This window comes from Pyxicephalus adspersus, chromosome 3 (assembly GCF_032062135.1).
Source record: "Pyxicephalus adspersus chromosome 3, UCB_Pads_2.0, whole genome shotgun sequence".
NCBI classification, from domain to species: domain Eukaryota; kingdom Metazoa; phylum Chordata; class Amphibia; order Anura; family Pyxicephalidae; genus Pyxicephalus; species Pyxicephalus adspersus.
Genome location: NC_092860.1, coordinates 21,498,852 through 21,514,307, shown reverse-complemented (window position 1 = coordinate 21,514,307; position 15,456 = coordinate 21,498,852). Strand labels below are relative to the sequence as shown.

Below are 15,456 nucleotides of genomic sequence, written 5' to 3'. Positions count from 1 at the left end.
GACAAAATCAGACATGATGACTCTGCTTACCGAGCCACTCCAACCATACCCACCCCTTCCACCTGTAAATCATCACTGGCCTCCCCCAGCCTTGATACTGTGGACGAAGTCTGTTCTCTCATCACCTCCATCTACTACATGTCCACTTGACCCAATTATCTCTGATCTACTCCATGCCCATTCCTCCACCCTGGCCCCTGCCCTAACCGAACCATTCAACCTCTCCCTTTCTACTGGTATATACCCCTCCGCTTTCAAACATGTCATAATTCTCCCTATCCTGAAGAAACCCTCACTGGACCCCTCCATACCTTCTAACTACAGTCCTATCTCCCTTCTCCCATATGTCTCCAAACTTCTTGAACGCCGTGTCTACAAAAGACCGATTACCTGAGCACCAACTCTCTCCTTGATCCTCTCCAGTCTGGTTTTCAAGCTGCCCATTCCACTGAAAAAGCCCTTACTAAAGTGGCCAAGCTCCTGTGCTTTGCCTTCAAATCCCTCCACAGTTCTTGTGCCACTTACATTTCCGACCTGGTAAAAATATACTCCCCCAGCCTCTCTCTCTGCTTCTCCAATGACCTTCAAATGACTTCCTCACTCATAACCACATCACATGCATGGCTTCAAGATTTCCTAGAGCTGCCCCAATTCTTTGGAACAGTCTTCCCCATCTTATTCGGCTTACTCCTACTTTCTGCTCATTTAAAAGAGCACTCAAAACTGATTTTTTCAAACTTACCTACTTCTTCTATCTTCTTCTGTCCTTTGAAACCGTCACTACTTCCATCTGTTAATTCCCCCACCTACAAGATTGTAAGCTCTTCGGGGCAGGGTTCTCCCCTCCAGTGTCACTGTCTGTATTTGTATTCCCTATTTAATGTTCAGCGCTGCGTAATATGTTAGCGCTATATAAATCCTGTTTATTAATAATAATAATAATAATAATAATAATATTAAAGGAATGTTAACAGTTCCAGCTAGCAGTTGGTCCTTTAAGAACCAGCAGGGGTCTCTTGTGGAATTGCTATAACTTTGGAAGTAGTTATTACAGTACAAGAAACCGTAAGGCTAAAAAAGTGGACTGAAAACATTATTCAACTCTCACCTTGGACAGTTCGGTTATGTACATGAGATATGTACATGAGTTATGAGTAAGTTATGTACATGAGATAACAGGTGTGCTCATCTCGAGGGAAAATTCCGGCCTGTGTCCAACATTGTTCATCAATCCTCCATGGCAGGAACAAATGCTTTTCATTGCTATGGAGGAAAGCACAGTGGGGCGCATTTCGTTTGTCCTCCTCTTTCCATAGAACAGAATAGTGATGTGTTTACAACACACATTTGTTCATGTGTTGCTGGAAATAATCATGAAATATAATTTGCAGGTACAATCCCCTAATGTCCATAGGATATCTGTATTGGACTTTCTTTGGAATGAAAGCATGGCATAGAAATGGCATAGAAATGAAATGGCATGAAATTTTCACTGGTAAGGCTGCAAAAGTAATGAAGAGATATTGCAATATTACACATTCATTTATTCCAGTAGGTAAAAAAAGATGGTAATATAAATTGCGGCTAAGTGATCTATAGAGGCAAGCAAAAGTCCTTAAGCTGCTCTATTTTAGTAGCAATATTAGTATATTGGTATACAAAGACATTTGTGTTGACTATAGAAAACAAATGCTGTGACATTAAGGGATGTATATCCTTTACCAAGAATTGAAGAATCTTTAACAGCATAAAGGAAAGCAGATTTTTCCACTCTGGACTTTGAATGCTGTGAACTGCCAGAGGCAGATAAGGACAAGAAGAAAACATCTTTAATGAGACATAAAAGACTGTATCAGTTCAAATGATTGCTCTTTGGTATTATAAATCCTCTGGCCATGTTTCAAATAACCAAGGGTCATTGTCTAGGGGACTTGGATCTGTTAATGTATCCAAACAATATAATTATTTACTTTCTATCCTTCAAGGAACATCTTAGTCAAATGGAGAAGTCATTTGATATATTACATCTGTAGCAATCACCTCCTTAGGAGTAGCAGAGTTTGTGGGTTCTCTCTCCAGGTGGGGCAAAAAACACACACTGATTCAGTCCAAAAGTGTAGTCTTGGGGTTTATTGAACAATTCAAACGGCAGAAGGGAAAGAAGGCATATCTCACAAGTGTGGCATGAATTACAGTCCAGAGGGGTAAACATCATCAGGCCCATTCATCCACCATAAGCTCCAATAGGATCTAATCCACCCTGCAGGCAGTAATTTTTACCACCTTTGGTGGACTACTGGTCCAAGTCACAAGCCCACCCCTGACAGTCCAGATGTCTAAGCACCTCAGCAGGATCTTGCCCTGTAGATCTCATGGGTGGACTCCATTCTTTCAGGTGGGTAACCAATACTGACACAGGACCCAACCATATTCTCACCTTCAGGCTGGCAAGGAGGGAGGGCCTAAACCCACCTGGACCATAAGTATTGTTGCTCAGATATTTATCTCCGAAAGACAACCCGCGTCCCTATGCACCGATGGCCCCCATAGGTTATACTAATAAATATTGACCACTCGTCACTCATTACTACTGTTTTTAGGGGAACCTTACTGCAAAAGCAAAAGATAGCTAATCAGCCAGCTTGGAATTTCTCCAATACAGGAATAATTATCAACCTCTGCCTGACATATCTGTACAGATAAACTAGAGACATCCCCCACTTAAGGGTCCCTACACATCAGGTTAAAACCTGAGAAATACAATTTGTACTTAGTAGAGTACCCTGGTCTTGCAGTCCTCTGGGAAGGGAAAAAGCCCAACTTTTGGTCAATCAAAAAAAATTGATATCCTAATCTATCATGGATTAATGGAACATTTTGCTCAACATGATAAACCTTTACAAGATCTTTTCAAGGTACCTGTTCTTAATTTCCTACTTACCTGGGGAACAGAACATCAGTAGGTATTTGAAAATGTGATATAAAGATTAACAACTAACAGTTGTAGCCTAGGCTGATTTCACTGTACCATTTAAAAATTGTATTGGTGCCAGTAATGAAGTTTCTAGAACAGTCATTTCACAAATGAAAAGGGGAACGAAAACAGTAATAGCTGACAGTGTTAGCTGAGATCTCTGGGGAACAGAATTAATGCAGGTAACTATCATTACTTTACACAAGAACTTTTCAACAAAAACTTCTTACTTCTTACAGAACATTTTGTTGAATATTTAAAAGGAGCAAAGAGTAAAATGTTCATTGACAGCATTCTGTGCAGCCAATGCTAGTTTCCATCAGTGTTTCTTGCAGCATGTGGTTACTTTGCAGACAGCTAATTTAGGAGTATCTGAGCAAAGAAAAGCAAAGCTGGACAGCTTATAGTCATTTCAGGTTCATTGTCTTGTGTTCTCTCTTTAGTAAAAGTTCAGCAAGAGTGTGATGCTTCTCAGAAGATAAAGATCTCATGTACTCTGTATGTTAATGAGAATGTAGATTGATTCAGAGTGTAGATTGACTCCGTAATTTCTATAAAAGGGAAAGTATGAAAAAACCTTACACCCTACAAAAAATGAGGGGAGAACTGGAGTTCACAATATTATATATTCGACCAGTGTATCCCAACCTTTTTATCATGGGGGGACCATTAAAATACATTTTAGGTCTTCAGGAAACCCCTGGTATAATTATTATATGCATCATTATATCCTCAACTCGCAGTACATTGGTGTGGTGGCCCAGTGGTAAGAATGTCACCCTTACAGATAGCCAGAAAGATCATTGGTGTCAGGTAAACTGAATTGTGGAGCACAAATTGCTCATTGTTTGAGGAATCCCAAGCAACTTCGGGAGGAACATTAGGGTTCCATGGAACCCTGGTTGGGAAACACTGCATTAGATTATTATATTTTTGTGTTTTTTTTTCTATGTTGTATGTTTTAGCAGCTGATTGGCACAGTCATTTTGTTGGTTGGTGCTAAAGTCATCAACAAGTAGTTAGGCTAATGCACACTAGGTGCTTAATCTCTTTCACACATTTCTAGATTGGTCACTCAATGCCACAGGATCCAGCACTGGCTGGTCTACAATAATGCAGAGAACATCACAATTATGATGAAGTCACCACCATTCTTGGTATCATTGGGAGTGTATTGTGCTGTAATGATGCACCCATGACTCCTGAACTTGGATATGTAGGATAGGTGAATATAAAGCTACAGCTTGTTTTTTTTTAATCCTTTATAGTGGTGTCTTTGATCTGCTCCTGAATTAGACAAATATTTTTATTTGGCTTTCATTAACAACTCTTGAAATGAGCACAGTAAGCCTGAAGGTACAGATTGAGTATTTTTCTGGTAACAATATAATAGATTATGGAAACCTACAATCACCATCAGAAATTTCAATTAAACAGCTTTGCCTTTGGGGTCTATAGTGCGTTGGGTTTTAAATTATTTTTTTTTTTTTGGTCGCCAGAGGTCAGTTGGGAAAGAGGGACACGGGAGGGAATTGTAATTGCCTTGAGATCAGCTTTAAGTTATATTTATTGGAAAGGCTGTGAGAGCGGCTTCGACAGTGCAATGTGACTACAATGTGCCGGTAGCTGCTGAAATGAAAAGTGACCAGTCCGAAGCCACAAGCCACAAAAATGGAATAGTTCATGTCCCCTAGGGAGACTACATGGAATGAGCCGACATGTATTCCAGGTGTTCTGAGCATTAATGACAACAAATTCAGGTGAGCCTAAATAAGTTTTGTATGTTCTATAAAAAGGCAATTAGATTAACCCTAAATATGGTTTGTAGAATAAAGGGAACATATGTATGTTGTATTTTAGTGCTTAAAAAAATGCCACCGGTTACTAAAAATAAGAGCCATCTCAGAGAAGGTCATATATCTACAATGGATGGCAAACAGGTTTATTTGTGAAATAACACATCCTTGGAGATGCTTTGTTCAAAGGTTATCACTTGGTAGGTAGAACAATACTGTATTATTTCTTTATTTTTCCAGGTGGTATTTATCAAAATGTTCACATTATTCTTTGCCACCCACTCCCTCAAAGAAACTTAGAGTTTAGCTTCAATCCCACAGTCACACAAGGTTGTTTGGAAACCAAATCACAAACAGGTACATTTGTGATGAGAAGAGCAATAAAAAACAAGAACATATTTAATCAAGATAACTACTAAGTTGTGTTCTGTTCCTTATGAATTTATTCAGCTGTGCTTTATGTGAATATTACTAAAATTCCGACCAGCCTATGTAAAAATCACCAAGTAGGTCACCAACTGAATATTACCAAGCCACTATTCTGCCGTGCAATAATATCTCCAACTAAGTCACTTCTTTTCTTTATGTGAAATTCCCCAATAAATCACTGTTCTATCCCTGTGTAAATATAACCAACTAAGTCAATGTTCTGCTGTATGTGAATATCACCAACTAAACCACTGCTCAGTTCTATGTGAATATCTCCAAGTGATTATGTGGACATACCCAACTAAGTCACTTTTGAGTTCCGCAGAGATTTGGTAAGGGTAAATATGGTGAAAAACCTTTACTAATATTTTGGTGCTATTCCAGATGGTTAGGTTATGATGAATTAGGGGACTTATAGTTATATTCAAGATAGGAGCCAGGACAGGGTTGGGACATTTATTGGAGAACAGTTGTAAGTTTATCATTCCACCCCTGACAATATGTTATGGGGATTGAGTACATGTAGTAATAAAGTTAAAGCAAAACTAAACTAAAAATAAAAAAATCACACTTACCTTTAATCCCGCAGATTAATCGATCCATCAGGAGATTTTTTTTTAAAATATCCTTCTTTGGCCAGGCGCGGAAGAAGCGCTGCTATCTTCCTAGGTCTTTTATTGGGTTCTTCTGCGTACGTCACCCAATCTCACACTGTGCAGGCGTGAGATCAAGTGATGTAAATGGGAAAAAAAGATTGCAAATCTCACTGTGCATGCATTTTTTTCTCCCATTAAAGAAAGAGATCAGACATGCGCAGAAGAAGCAGCCAGAGCCTCCCGAGATGCGTGATGTAGGTATCCCAGGAGGCTCTGCACTTCCATTCAGTCTTGATTGTTGCAGAGAGGTGTTACACCCTTTTTTTTAATATTTTTATTTGGCTTTCATTAACAATTCTTGAAATGAACACAGTAAGCCTGAAGGTACAGATTGAGTCTTTTCTGGTGACAATATAATGTATTTTGGAAACCTACACACACCATCAGAAATATCAATTAAACAGCTTTGCCTTTGGGGTCTATCTTTAAAGGATCACATTTTATATAAAAGTTAAGGTCCACTTTAAGTGTGCCACTCTAAAATATCTCCGAAAGTTACAGACCCCTGGGTCTCCCTGGCATTTATTTATATATTTAATTATTCTTAGTCCTTTACAGGACCAGATAAAATTCATGAATATGGGGAACATGAAGGTTCATAAAAGGTATAGATGTTTAGGATGGAAGGTCATTTTGATGCCAGTGTCTCCATCCCAAAAGATGATATATTTTGACCAGAAGGTAATTTAGTTCCTAAAGTAGAACCCAACTATGTCTGTTCTGCAGTAAAATAAACTAACCTGCCCGTTTGCTGTCTTCTTTACAATTTACACTGAGTTGCTCATGTGCAACTTAGTGTACATTTTTGTCATGCTTTTGTGCCAAAATACTGCCATGCACATGCAAGATTGAAGTCACCCATGCCTGCCCAATGAAAAGGATTGAAAATCTTAAACCTAGAAAAAGACCAGGTGAAGATGTCAGTAGTGGCATGGGAAGGAGAGGAAGCTCTGCATTTGGACATGTGTACGTGTATATTTAGCTGGGTTGCAGGTTTTTCTGTATGGGTTAATTGTATGCCTTACTGTTCTAGTTGTGGTAGCGTTCTGGGCTGTTTAAAACATAAATTTGATTAAGGTAAAGATACTGTCTTCAGGTAAAGATATATTAAGAACAGATGGAATTTTCCTTGTTAATAGTTAAACAGGATATCCGGGAAAAGATATATAAATGTAGAAAATAGGTGATGGAAGGCAATAAATGGTCCATATTAAGTCATCAGCAAATAAACTAATTAGGGTTATCTTATCTTGTATTTCCACTCCATGAATGTTTGGGTTGGCTGCTTTTATGTCATTTACTATGCATAACCCTATTAATTTTGTATTTTTTTAATTGGGAGTTGAGTAAATTTCCTAGTGATTGACATGTTTTTTATCTTGTTCATTTTTTTTTTCACTCTCTAAATTTATTTTTGTGATTTCTTATTTAAAGTAAGTACAATTTCATTTAGATGAACCTGGTAATGCATAGATGTAGAAGCATGATTTTTCAATTTGAAATTACATTGTTTTAGATGGTATGAGTAGAGTGGAGATTTCATCTCCCTTTGTGCTATTTTACATGAGGACAGCTGGATTATAGCTCTTCTTAGAGTACCCTTTTGGCTTTCCATTTTTTTTTTCTTGTGACAGAAGGGAGAAATTGTTGGTTGACAAAAAGTGATCAGTTATAATTGAAATGAAAATTGTGTTCTTGAGTTTTGGTCTCTCTAGGCTTTAGGATGGGTTCTACAAGGAGATCTGGGGGAGTTTGGAGTTAAGATTTGTCTAATTTTCATCCAGAATCATGATGGTGTTTATAAGAATTGACATGTTGGTGCCTAAATAAGGTAATGATTAGCCAGGTTAGAAAACATTAGATTTCTTATAATGCTATTGGTAAACTCTATGGAAAGTGAGAGTTTGCCTTGAGAAGGGGAAAGGTTTCCCCAAAATATTGGGTTGGTCTCCTTGATCCATTGGAACTGATTTATTAAAGGTCTTCAAGACTGGAAAAGATAGATTATCCTGAGATAAACTGTGTGATCCAGCAAACCTGGAAACGCATTTCAAAAAAATTGTTTGCTAATAGTTGGAAAATATTTTCAATCCTGGACCATATGGATTCCAGGTTTGCTGATGTGTCAATGAGGTTCTCCAATAATAGTCTATCTTCTTTGGTCTTCAAGATTTGTTATAGATCAAGCCCAATGTATGTAGGATTTAGGCTCCTATCTTCATACTATCTGTGTCTAATCACTGTGCTTTTAATTCTCTCTATGTTTCATATTTTGTTTTCATTTGCATTAATGTGCTTCTTGTAAAAATTCCCTTTTTGTCCTGTTTAATCACTTATAGTATTCACCTTTGTGGTAACTAGCTTTGTTCCTACATGAATCAGCTGAATTATTAAAGTATTGTGCACTGATTGTATCGCAATAATGAATAACAATGGTATGATTTCATTGACACTGAAAAACAAAAAAATGTGTATAATCTTCTTTGACCAGGTTTACATTCTGGCTGCTTAATCTCACTGTACAACTGATGTACCTGTAGGCAGCAGATGGCAAGGGACATCTTTTGCTATACAGTTATTGGCTATGCATTGTTTCCCAGTATCAGCATAAATATCTATGTTTGTTTACACCTTATTCTAGTAGGTTTGAAGCAGTAAAACAAAAAAACTTTGTGTGTCAAAGGGTTGGTCCAGGTAGAAGGATATTGTTATGTACACCAAAGGTACCTAGAAGCTACAGTGATAGAAATTCTCTGGATACAAAATATTAGTATGGTGCTGATCTACTATTCTCTTCCCACTGGTATAAATGGTGTACAAGATTCTAAATACTTAATCTTTTTTTTTTTTAGTTAAATACATTGTTTTCCTTCATCCTAGGTATACACGTACAGTCTTTAGAACTCAAACTTCTTGGCCACAAGTAGCTTTCACTGGGCCAAAAGACCTCTGCAGAACTTCAGATTGTAATCTGACCAATCTGATCTGTGGCCAACTTTTGTGTTGTGGTATTTAAAGTTACTTTGGATAGAGTAATAATGGAGTAATGAAAAAGTAAAACTTTTATCAGGTTTTTCTATGCTCTCTGTGCCTTTATTGGGGGTAAAACTCTCACTAATTTTCCTGAAGACCATTGTCACAGGGTCTGGAAGTCCAAAAGTCTGAGTTGTCAGAGGAATACATGGTAGACCTTTCACTGGGTCAACTGTTATTGATGACATTTTTCATTACTTTCCTCCTATAAAAACTTGTTTACACCACATGCATCAAATTTTGTTGGGCAACACAGTCCCAACACATTGGGGTTGATTTACTAAAATAATACTCCCTATGCCATACCCAACGGGGACTAGTAGGGGAATTTTTACTTGTAACATGTATATTGTACTCAGGTAAGTAACAATATTGAACTATGTAACAATTCCCATGCACAGTGATCATTCAATTTGGTAAATGAACAGCCTAAACTTATTTAATGAATTAACTCCATCAACGCCTTATCATCTAATGTGCTGGCTAATTCCCCCCACAGATGTCAGATATTTACTTGTTTCCAGTGGCAGAAGAAGGAATCAACACTGTTGACACAGCTCTGTTTTATGGAGAAGGGAGGGGGAAGAAAAGTGAGCTTTCCTCCATAGGAGTATACAGCAGTTGTTCCCAAATCCACCAGGGTGATCTGATGAACGATGTCAGGGTACTATGTCCATGAGCATGACTTTGGTTTTCTAAACCAGGGTTCCATGGAACTCTAGAGTTCTTTAAGAGTTCGCTAGGGATTCCTTGAGCAATAAGCAATTTGTGCCTCTCATGTCAGTTTAAATGATACCAATGATCTTTTTGGCTAAGTATGAGTGTGGCGTTCCTCCTGCTGTCCACCTGTGTACGGCTGTGATGTACACACGTTAGATGAGTCTCGGTGGATCTTGGGTCTTGGACAAAAATCTGACATGTGTACAGAGGCCATCCGACATTGTTCAATGATCTCTCCTGGCGGATCCATAAATGGAAGAAGATGAACAACTGCAATGGGGAAATGTTGTGGGAATTTGTTGTGGGAAATGATCTTTCAAAAAAATTTAGCGTGTGTACATTGCCTAAGAAGCATTTCTCCCATTGACCACCATGCTACTGAAAGTTAGATATTGTAAATAGTAGTAATATAGTAGGGGTTCCTCAAGACCAGAAAATTCAAACAGCACTGACAGTGGATCTAACCATTTATTTTTTTTCACCTACAACCAATAAAAAAAGTTTCAGCTTTATACTTTAACATAAATGATTAAAAAAAGTATTACCCACTCATATCATCTGGCACAAAGCCCTGGTATGCAGGGATATCTCATACAACACAGCCATGATGTTTGTTTTACTACATACGCTCATTGTTGGACAATTGTTCCCACTGGCCGATCAGTACACAACAACTCAGCAGGAAGGAAATTCAAATCTTACTTGTTTACTTATTACATGATTCCCACTAGGCTGACAATCAGCTTAATTACTACTACAAACACAACACAATGTATTTATAGTCTTCAGTAATAAAAAAAAAAGTAGTCACTACAAAGGTTTCATTACCGTGTCACAAAGATGCAAGGCTGTCAGAAGCATCAGGGCACCAGTACTCGGCCTATATAAATTCCAGTATTTACCATTTAGTATGGATGACCTGAGAAACCTAAAAAATCATGAGAGACATATATAATTATGTTTTCTTTATATATGGAATTGGCTAACATTCCTTTACTCCATGCTTCACAAATGTTATTTTTCAACCAGCCAGTAAAATATGTTTACATATTGTACACTTTTTTTCTTTTTCCAAACAGCATGATAAACAATAAAATAAAAATACAATTTAAATAAAATAAGAATAACTGTCACCAGGAAGAAAAGTAAAAGAAATGGACCTTTTGCATTTACTGTAAATCCATGTTAGAAGCGGTGGTATAAGACAGTGGTCGCCAACCTTTTCAGTCCCACGGACCACTAAAATCACCGGCTCCCAACCCCGTATGCGCGGGGAGCAGCGTGTCACTCAAAGGGGAAGAAACCTCCCCCAGAGTGACGTCATTATGACATAACCCCGCCCACTCTCCAGGGACACAGCCCGCCCATTTCCCCGAGCCTGGGAACTGTACTGGGGATGTGGTCTGTGGCGCTGGTCGATGCATCCCTCCAGCGGGGTCCTTCTCCTGACCCCGCTCGGGGGTTCACTGGCCAGAGCTGTGGACCACCAAAATTTTCTTGTGGACCACCAGTTGGCGACCGCTTTTCTAGGAAATGTCTAGGTACCCTCCATTCTTCTATCATCAGTCAAGCTGATCCAGCAAAACCTGAAATGGAGAACTTTGATAAAGCAGGCCAACTGTACCTTCTATTGCAGCAGATTTTAGGATTGTATTAATCTTGTCATCAGGGCCAGTGTCTATGATCAGTGGCTAGCACTCTGGCCTTTGCCGCATTAGGTCCCAGGTTCGAATCTGGGCCAGGACACTATTTTTTATTCTCCCTGTGTTTGTTTGGGTTTCTTTTAAGCACTCCAGTTTCCACCCACACCCAAAAACACGCAAGTAACTTAATTGGCTTTCCTCAAATTGGTATTGGACCGTGTTAATGACATATGGCTACGATACAGACATTAGATTGCAAGCCCCTGAGGGACAGTTAGTGACATGACCACAAGACAATAATGTACCTGTTCCGACTTACATACAAATTCAACTTAGGAACAAACCTACAGTCCCTATCTCGTATGTAACCCGGGTACTACCTGTAATGACAATGGACACAAACCTTTTCTGCCATCATACTGTATGCAATAAATCAGTGATTGGGAAAAGTGAAATAAGGAATTCTCCTTTTTTTGAGACTGCAAAATGCAATTGGGGTAATGGTTGCCATGCAAAATTCCATAGAAAGTCATTACCTGGAATCACTGAATGTAATAAAAAATATATACAAATGAATTCCCTTACAATGTTTGGTTTTTAATGACATAGAGAATTTTACTTCCCTTACTCCTAAGAGTTAGGGAAGCTCCTTGTGCTGATATGGAGTTCCAGTGGTTTTGTTGGTTATCCAATGGATGTCAGATGATTGCCACTAGAAACTATTTTTCTTGATCATTTCCTATGACTGATGAAAAAAATGAGTGCTGTACACACAGTGTTGTTTTGTTCTATGGAGAGGGGAGAGGGAGGATGAGTGAGCAGTACCTGGCTGGGCTCTATGCCATAGGAGGGAACAGTGCTCATTCACGATCAGTCATTTATCAATCTGCCACTTCTAGGGTTAGCATTAGGGCTTGCTTGTTTTCCAACGAAGCCATTAATTACTATTAGTCATTTTTATTTTCAGAATACAGTGGTACCTTGGTATAAGTCCTTAATCTGTTCTAGATCCTTGGACTTATACCAAACAGGACTTATACCAAACAAATTTTTCCCATAAGAAATAAAAGGAAAATGAATATTCCATTCCCATGAAAAAAAATCCTATTGTTATTGGAATATTATACATTGATGGGGTTGTATAAAATAAATAAACACTGCCTAATACTAAAATACATAAATACAAAAGCAATTAGATGAAATAAATGAAAATGTACCTCACTTTACCTAGTTCAGAAGAGTTGAGTGCCTACTAGGATGGTGCTGAGAAGGGAGGAGGAGGAGATGTTCTGTAATTCACAGAGAGCTATAGCGCGGGTTGTTCACTGAATGGTATCATCTGGCGTACTGACGCTCGTGGGCAGTCGTGGCTTTATCTCGAGAGAGGTAACTAAGGGTAGTGCGCGGTGTTATGACTCATTTTGACCCATACAAGTTCTAGCACAAAGGTTGTATACCAAGCAAAGTTTTTTTGTGTCCAAACAGGACTTATACCAAGATGGACTTATTCCAAAGCGGACTTATACCGAGGTACCACTGTATATTGTCTGCATTAAGCTGATTTGACAAATAATGAATGTTTGGGCTGCCTAAATGCGCACATTTGTAATAAATAAAGTCAGATTTCCTCATCTGTATACTTGTTCAAGCCCTATAAATGTGGAAGCTGCTGGTTGAGCCTGACAGCCATGAAACAATTTAAGAAAAAAGGCTTCCAATGTGTCTTCACTACTGAATTATTTTAATGCTATTGCTACCACAAGGTATTTTATGGCATTTACAAAATGGCACGTGACCAGAAAAACACTGAGGAACAGTGTTGGCTGGAAGGCAAGCAGAACAAATATAAATCATATTTCTGCAGACGTTTGGGTTGACTTACCTGTTCTTCAGATATCTCGAAAAATCTGGGTGTGCAACTAATAGCCTTTTAAAGTCAAAACTGTGCCCAAAGTCATCCCGTGGGCGCAACCTAGGGAGAGACATATAAGAAGTGGAATCCTAATTATCCTGTGCTGCTTTTAAACAAAACACAACTACAACTGAAATGAAATAAAATACTTAAAAGGGTGATGAAATGAAATTGTTAAAAGAGAAGTGTAAATCTGTAAATTATACTTAACTTTATGGTGTAATAAAATACATATATCTTGACTGTCAGACTTCTCGTCTTTGCATTCTGCTTCTTCTGAATCAAAGCCCCACAAAAGTCTATGAGAAGTTTATGATAACCCAGTACAGAAGTAGTGTTTAGATGGTGAGGAGAGGTGAGATTCTGCAGCAGCAGACTTAATGCATGATGTGAATATATGTACAACTTACACATCTGATTAATTAAAGCTTGCCAAGGCTGGTGAGGATACACTTTTATTAGTGAAGCTGGATGATCCAGCAAACCTGGAATAGATCTGGTCCAGGATTCAAAACATTTGCTAGCAAATAGCAAATGAATAAAAATATTCTAAGTCTGCTGGATCACCCAGCTTTACTGATGAAAATGTGTCCTCCCTAGCCTTGGAGAACTTTATTAAATCAGGCCTGTAAGGAATATAATTTTGCTGAGTTTTGAATTTAAGTTGTTTTTGTGTTTTTTGCTATATTTTGCAGATAATTGAGTTGTGTGGAAACTTGTTATATCCTCCTTATCAGTAGGTCAATATTTGCTCCATCCTTACCTTGAATCTTCTTACCTTGAAACACCTTGCTCAGCCAAGTTGTTTATTAAGTTTCTTTGTTATTGACTAACTACTAAGTGTCTTCCACCTTGTTGTCTGACTATATAAACTGCAATGTGATAATAAAGATTTGAGAAGACGTGATATAACTATATGCTTGAGCTGCGTGTCTGTTTTTCACTGCTCCCAACGCGTTGAAAACAGAGGTCATGATAGAGAGGGAAATATTGATCTGGGATCAATAGGAAATCGCCTTAACAAGGCCCATTACATCTGATTACCCCAAGATACTGCTCTAGGACTGCACAGCCTAAAATGAAGAAATCTGCAATGCATTGTGTGTTCCGTCCTCTTTCTCTTAAGCTTAGAGTATTATGCTTCACTAAGACTTCTGTTGAATCGGATCAGATAGGCTAACCTTCCCCCCAACATGTATCAACAAGTCTTGAGTGCCCATGACAGTTGGTTCACTGGTTGTCCTTCCTTAAACCACTTTCTGTAGGCACTTACCATCTCATATCAGGAATACCCAACAAAGCTTGCAGCTTTAGAGATGCTCCGACCCACTTGTTTAGCTATCAAATTTGGCCCTTGTCAAAGTCAATGAAATCTTTGCCCTTGCCCTTTGTCCATTCAACATATCACCTTCAGGAACTAAACATTTATATGCTGCCCAATATATCCCAACCCTTTTTCAGAATCCATTTTATGGTAAACAATGGTATTCACTTTGATTGTCAACGCATTTAATGTTTTAGCTGATTGGTGTATATGAGAATGGGAAAGCAGATGCATTTATTAAAATGTAATATATAGAACATAACAGCGGGAATCCCTAAATGCATTATGTATTAAATCCATACTATTTAATTAATTGGAGACTTCTCTTTACTCAGAGCTGGCACTGGTATGTTTACTTCAGATCAGATAAGTTGATTTGTTCTGAAAACTCTGAGGAACAATAGATATTTTTTAGGTTCCAACAGATTGACTATGGATGTATATAGCCATGTTAGTAAATACCGATTCAATTCTATGTCATGTGTATAGATGTTCGGTCAAATCAGATTCTTTTTATAATTTTCTATTTAATTGATCCCTAGGGAAAGGGATAGGGAAATCATCTTTCTGAAAGTTGTCAATCAGACAAGTGTGCCTATGGGAAGACACCGCTTCCTGTTTTAGTCTCTTCTAGCAAAATTCTGGAAAAATCCCATCAAAATGAATAATTTACAGTATAAAAAAACAAAAACAAATAAAAAAAAATACAAAAACAAAAAGCCAAAACTTTACAGGTATTCTGTCCCTTAGGTATGTTTTTATTCCAGCATTTTCATGCCCTCTAGTGGTGAAGATGAGAACATTCGTATAACAGAGAACTATGTGTGTAACAGATTGAAGTTACGCTATAGCCTTCCACCTTACTGGAGGTATTGACCACCTTCTAAATATGCTTTATGACCCTGTTGCTGATCCATTGGTTTTAAAGATGACATCCAATCAGCTTATCATATGCTAATATTCTACATA

General features: G+C 38.1%; 1 protein-coding gene across 1 annotated transcript in view; it reads right to left on the bottom strand.

Annotated features, from left to right (window-relative positions):
• Positions 1 to 15,456, bottom strand: part of ST6GALNAC1 (ST6 N-acetylgalactosaminide alpha-2,6-sialyltransferase 1) — a 33,846-nt gene that overhangs the window by 6,901 nt on the left and 11,489 nt on the right. The window contains exons 6-7 of the mRNA XM_072407039.1: positions 13,134 to 13,223; positions 10,437 to 10,536 (exon numbers count right to left, since the gene is read on the bottom strand). Coding sequence (XP_072263140.1) covers positions 10,437 to 10,536; positions 13,134 to 13,223 — 190 coding nt within the window. The remainder of the gene's footprint in view (positions 1 to 10,436; positions 10,537 to 13,133; positions 13,224 to 15,456) is intronic.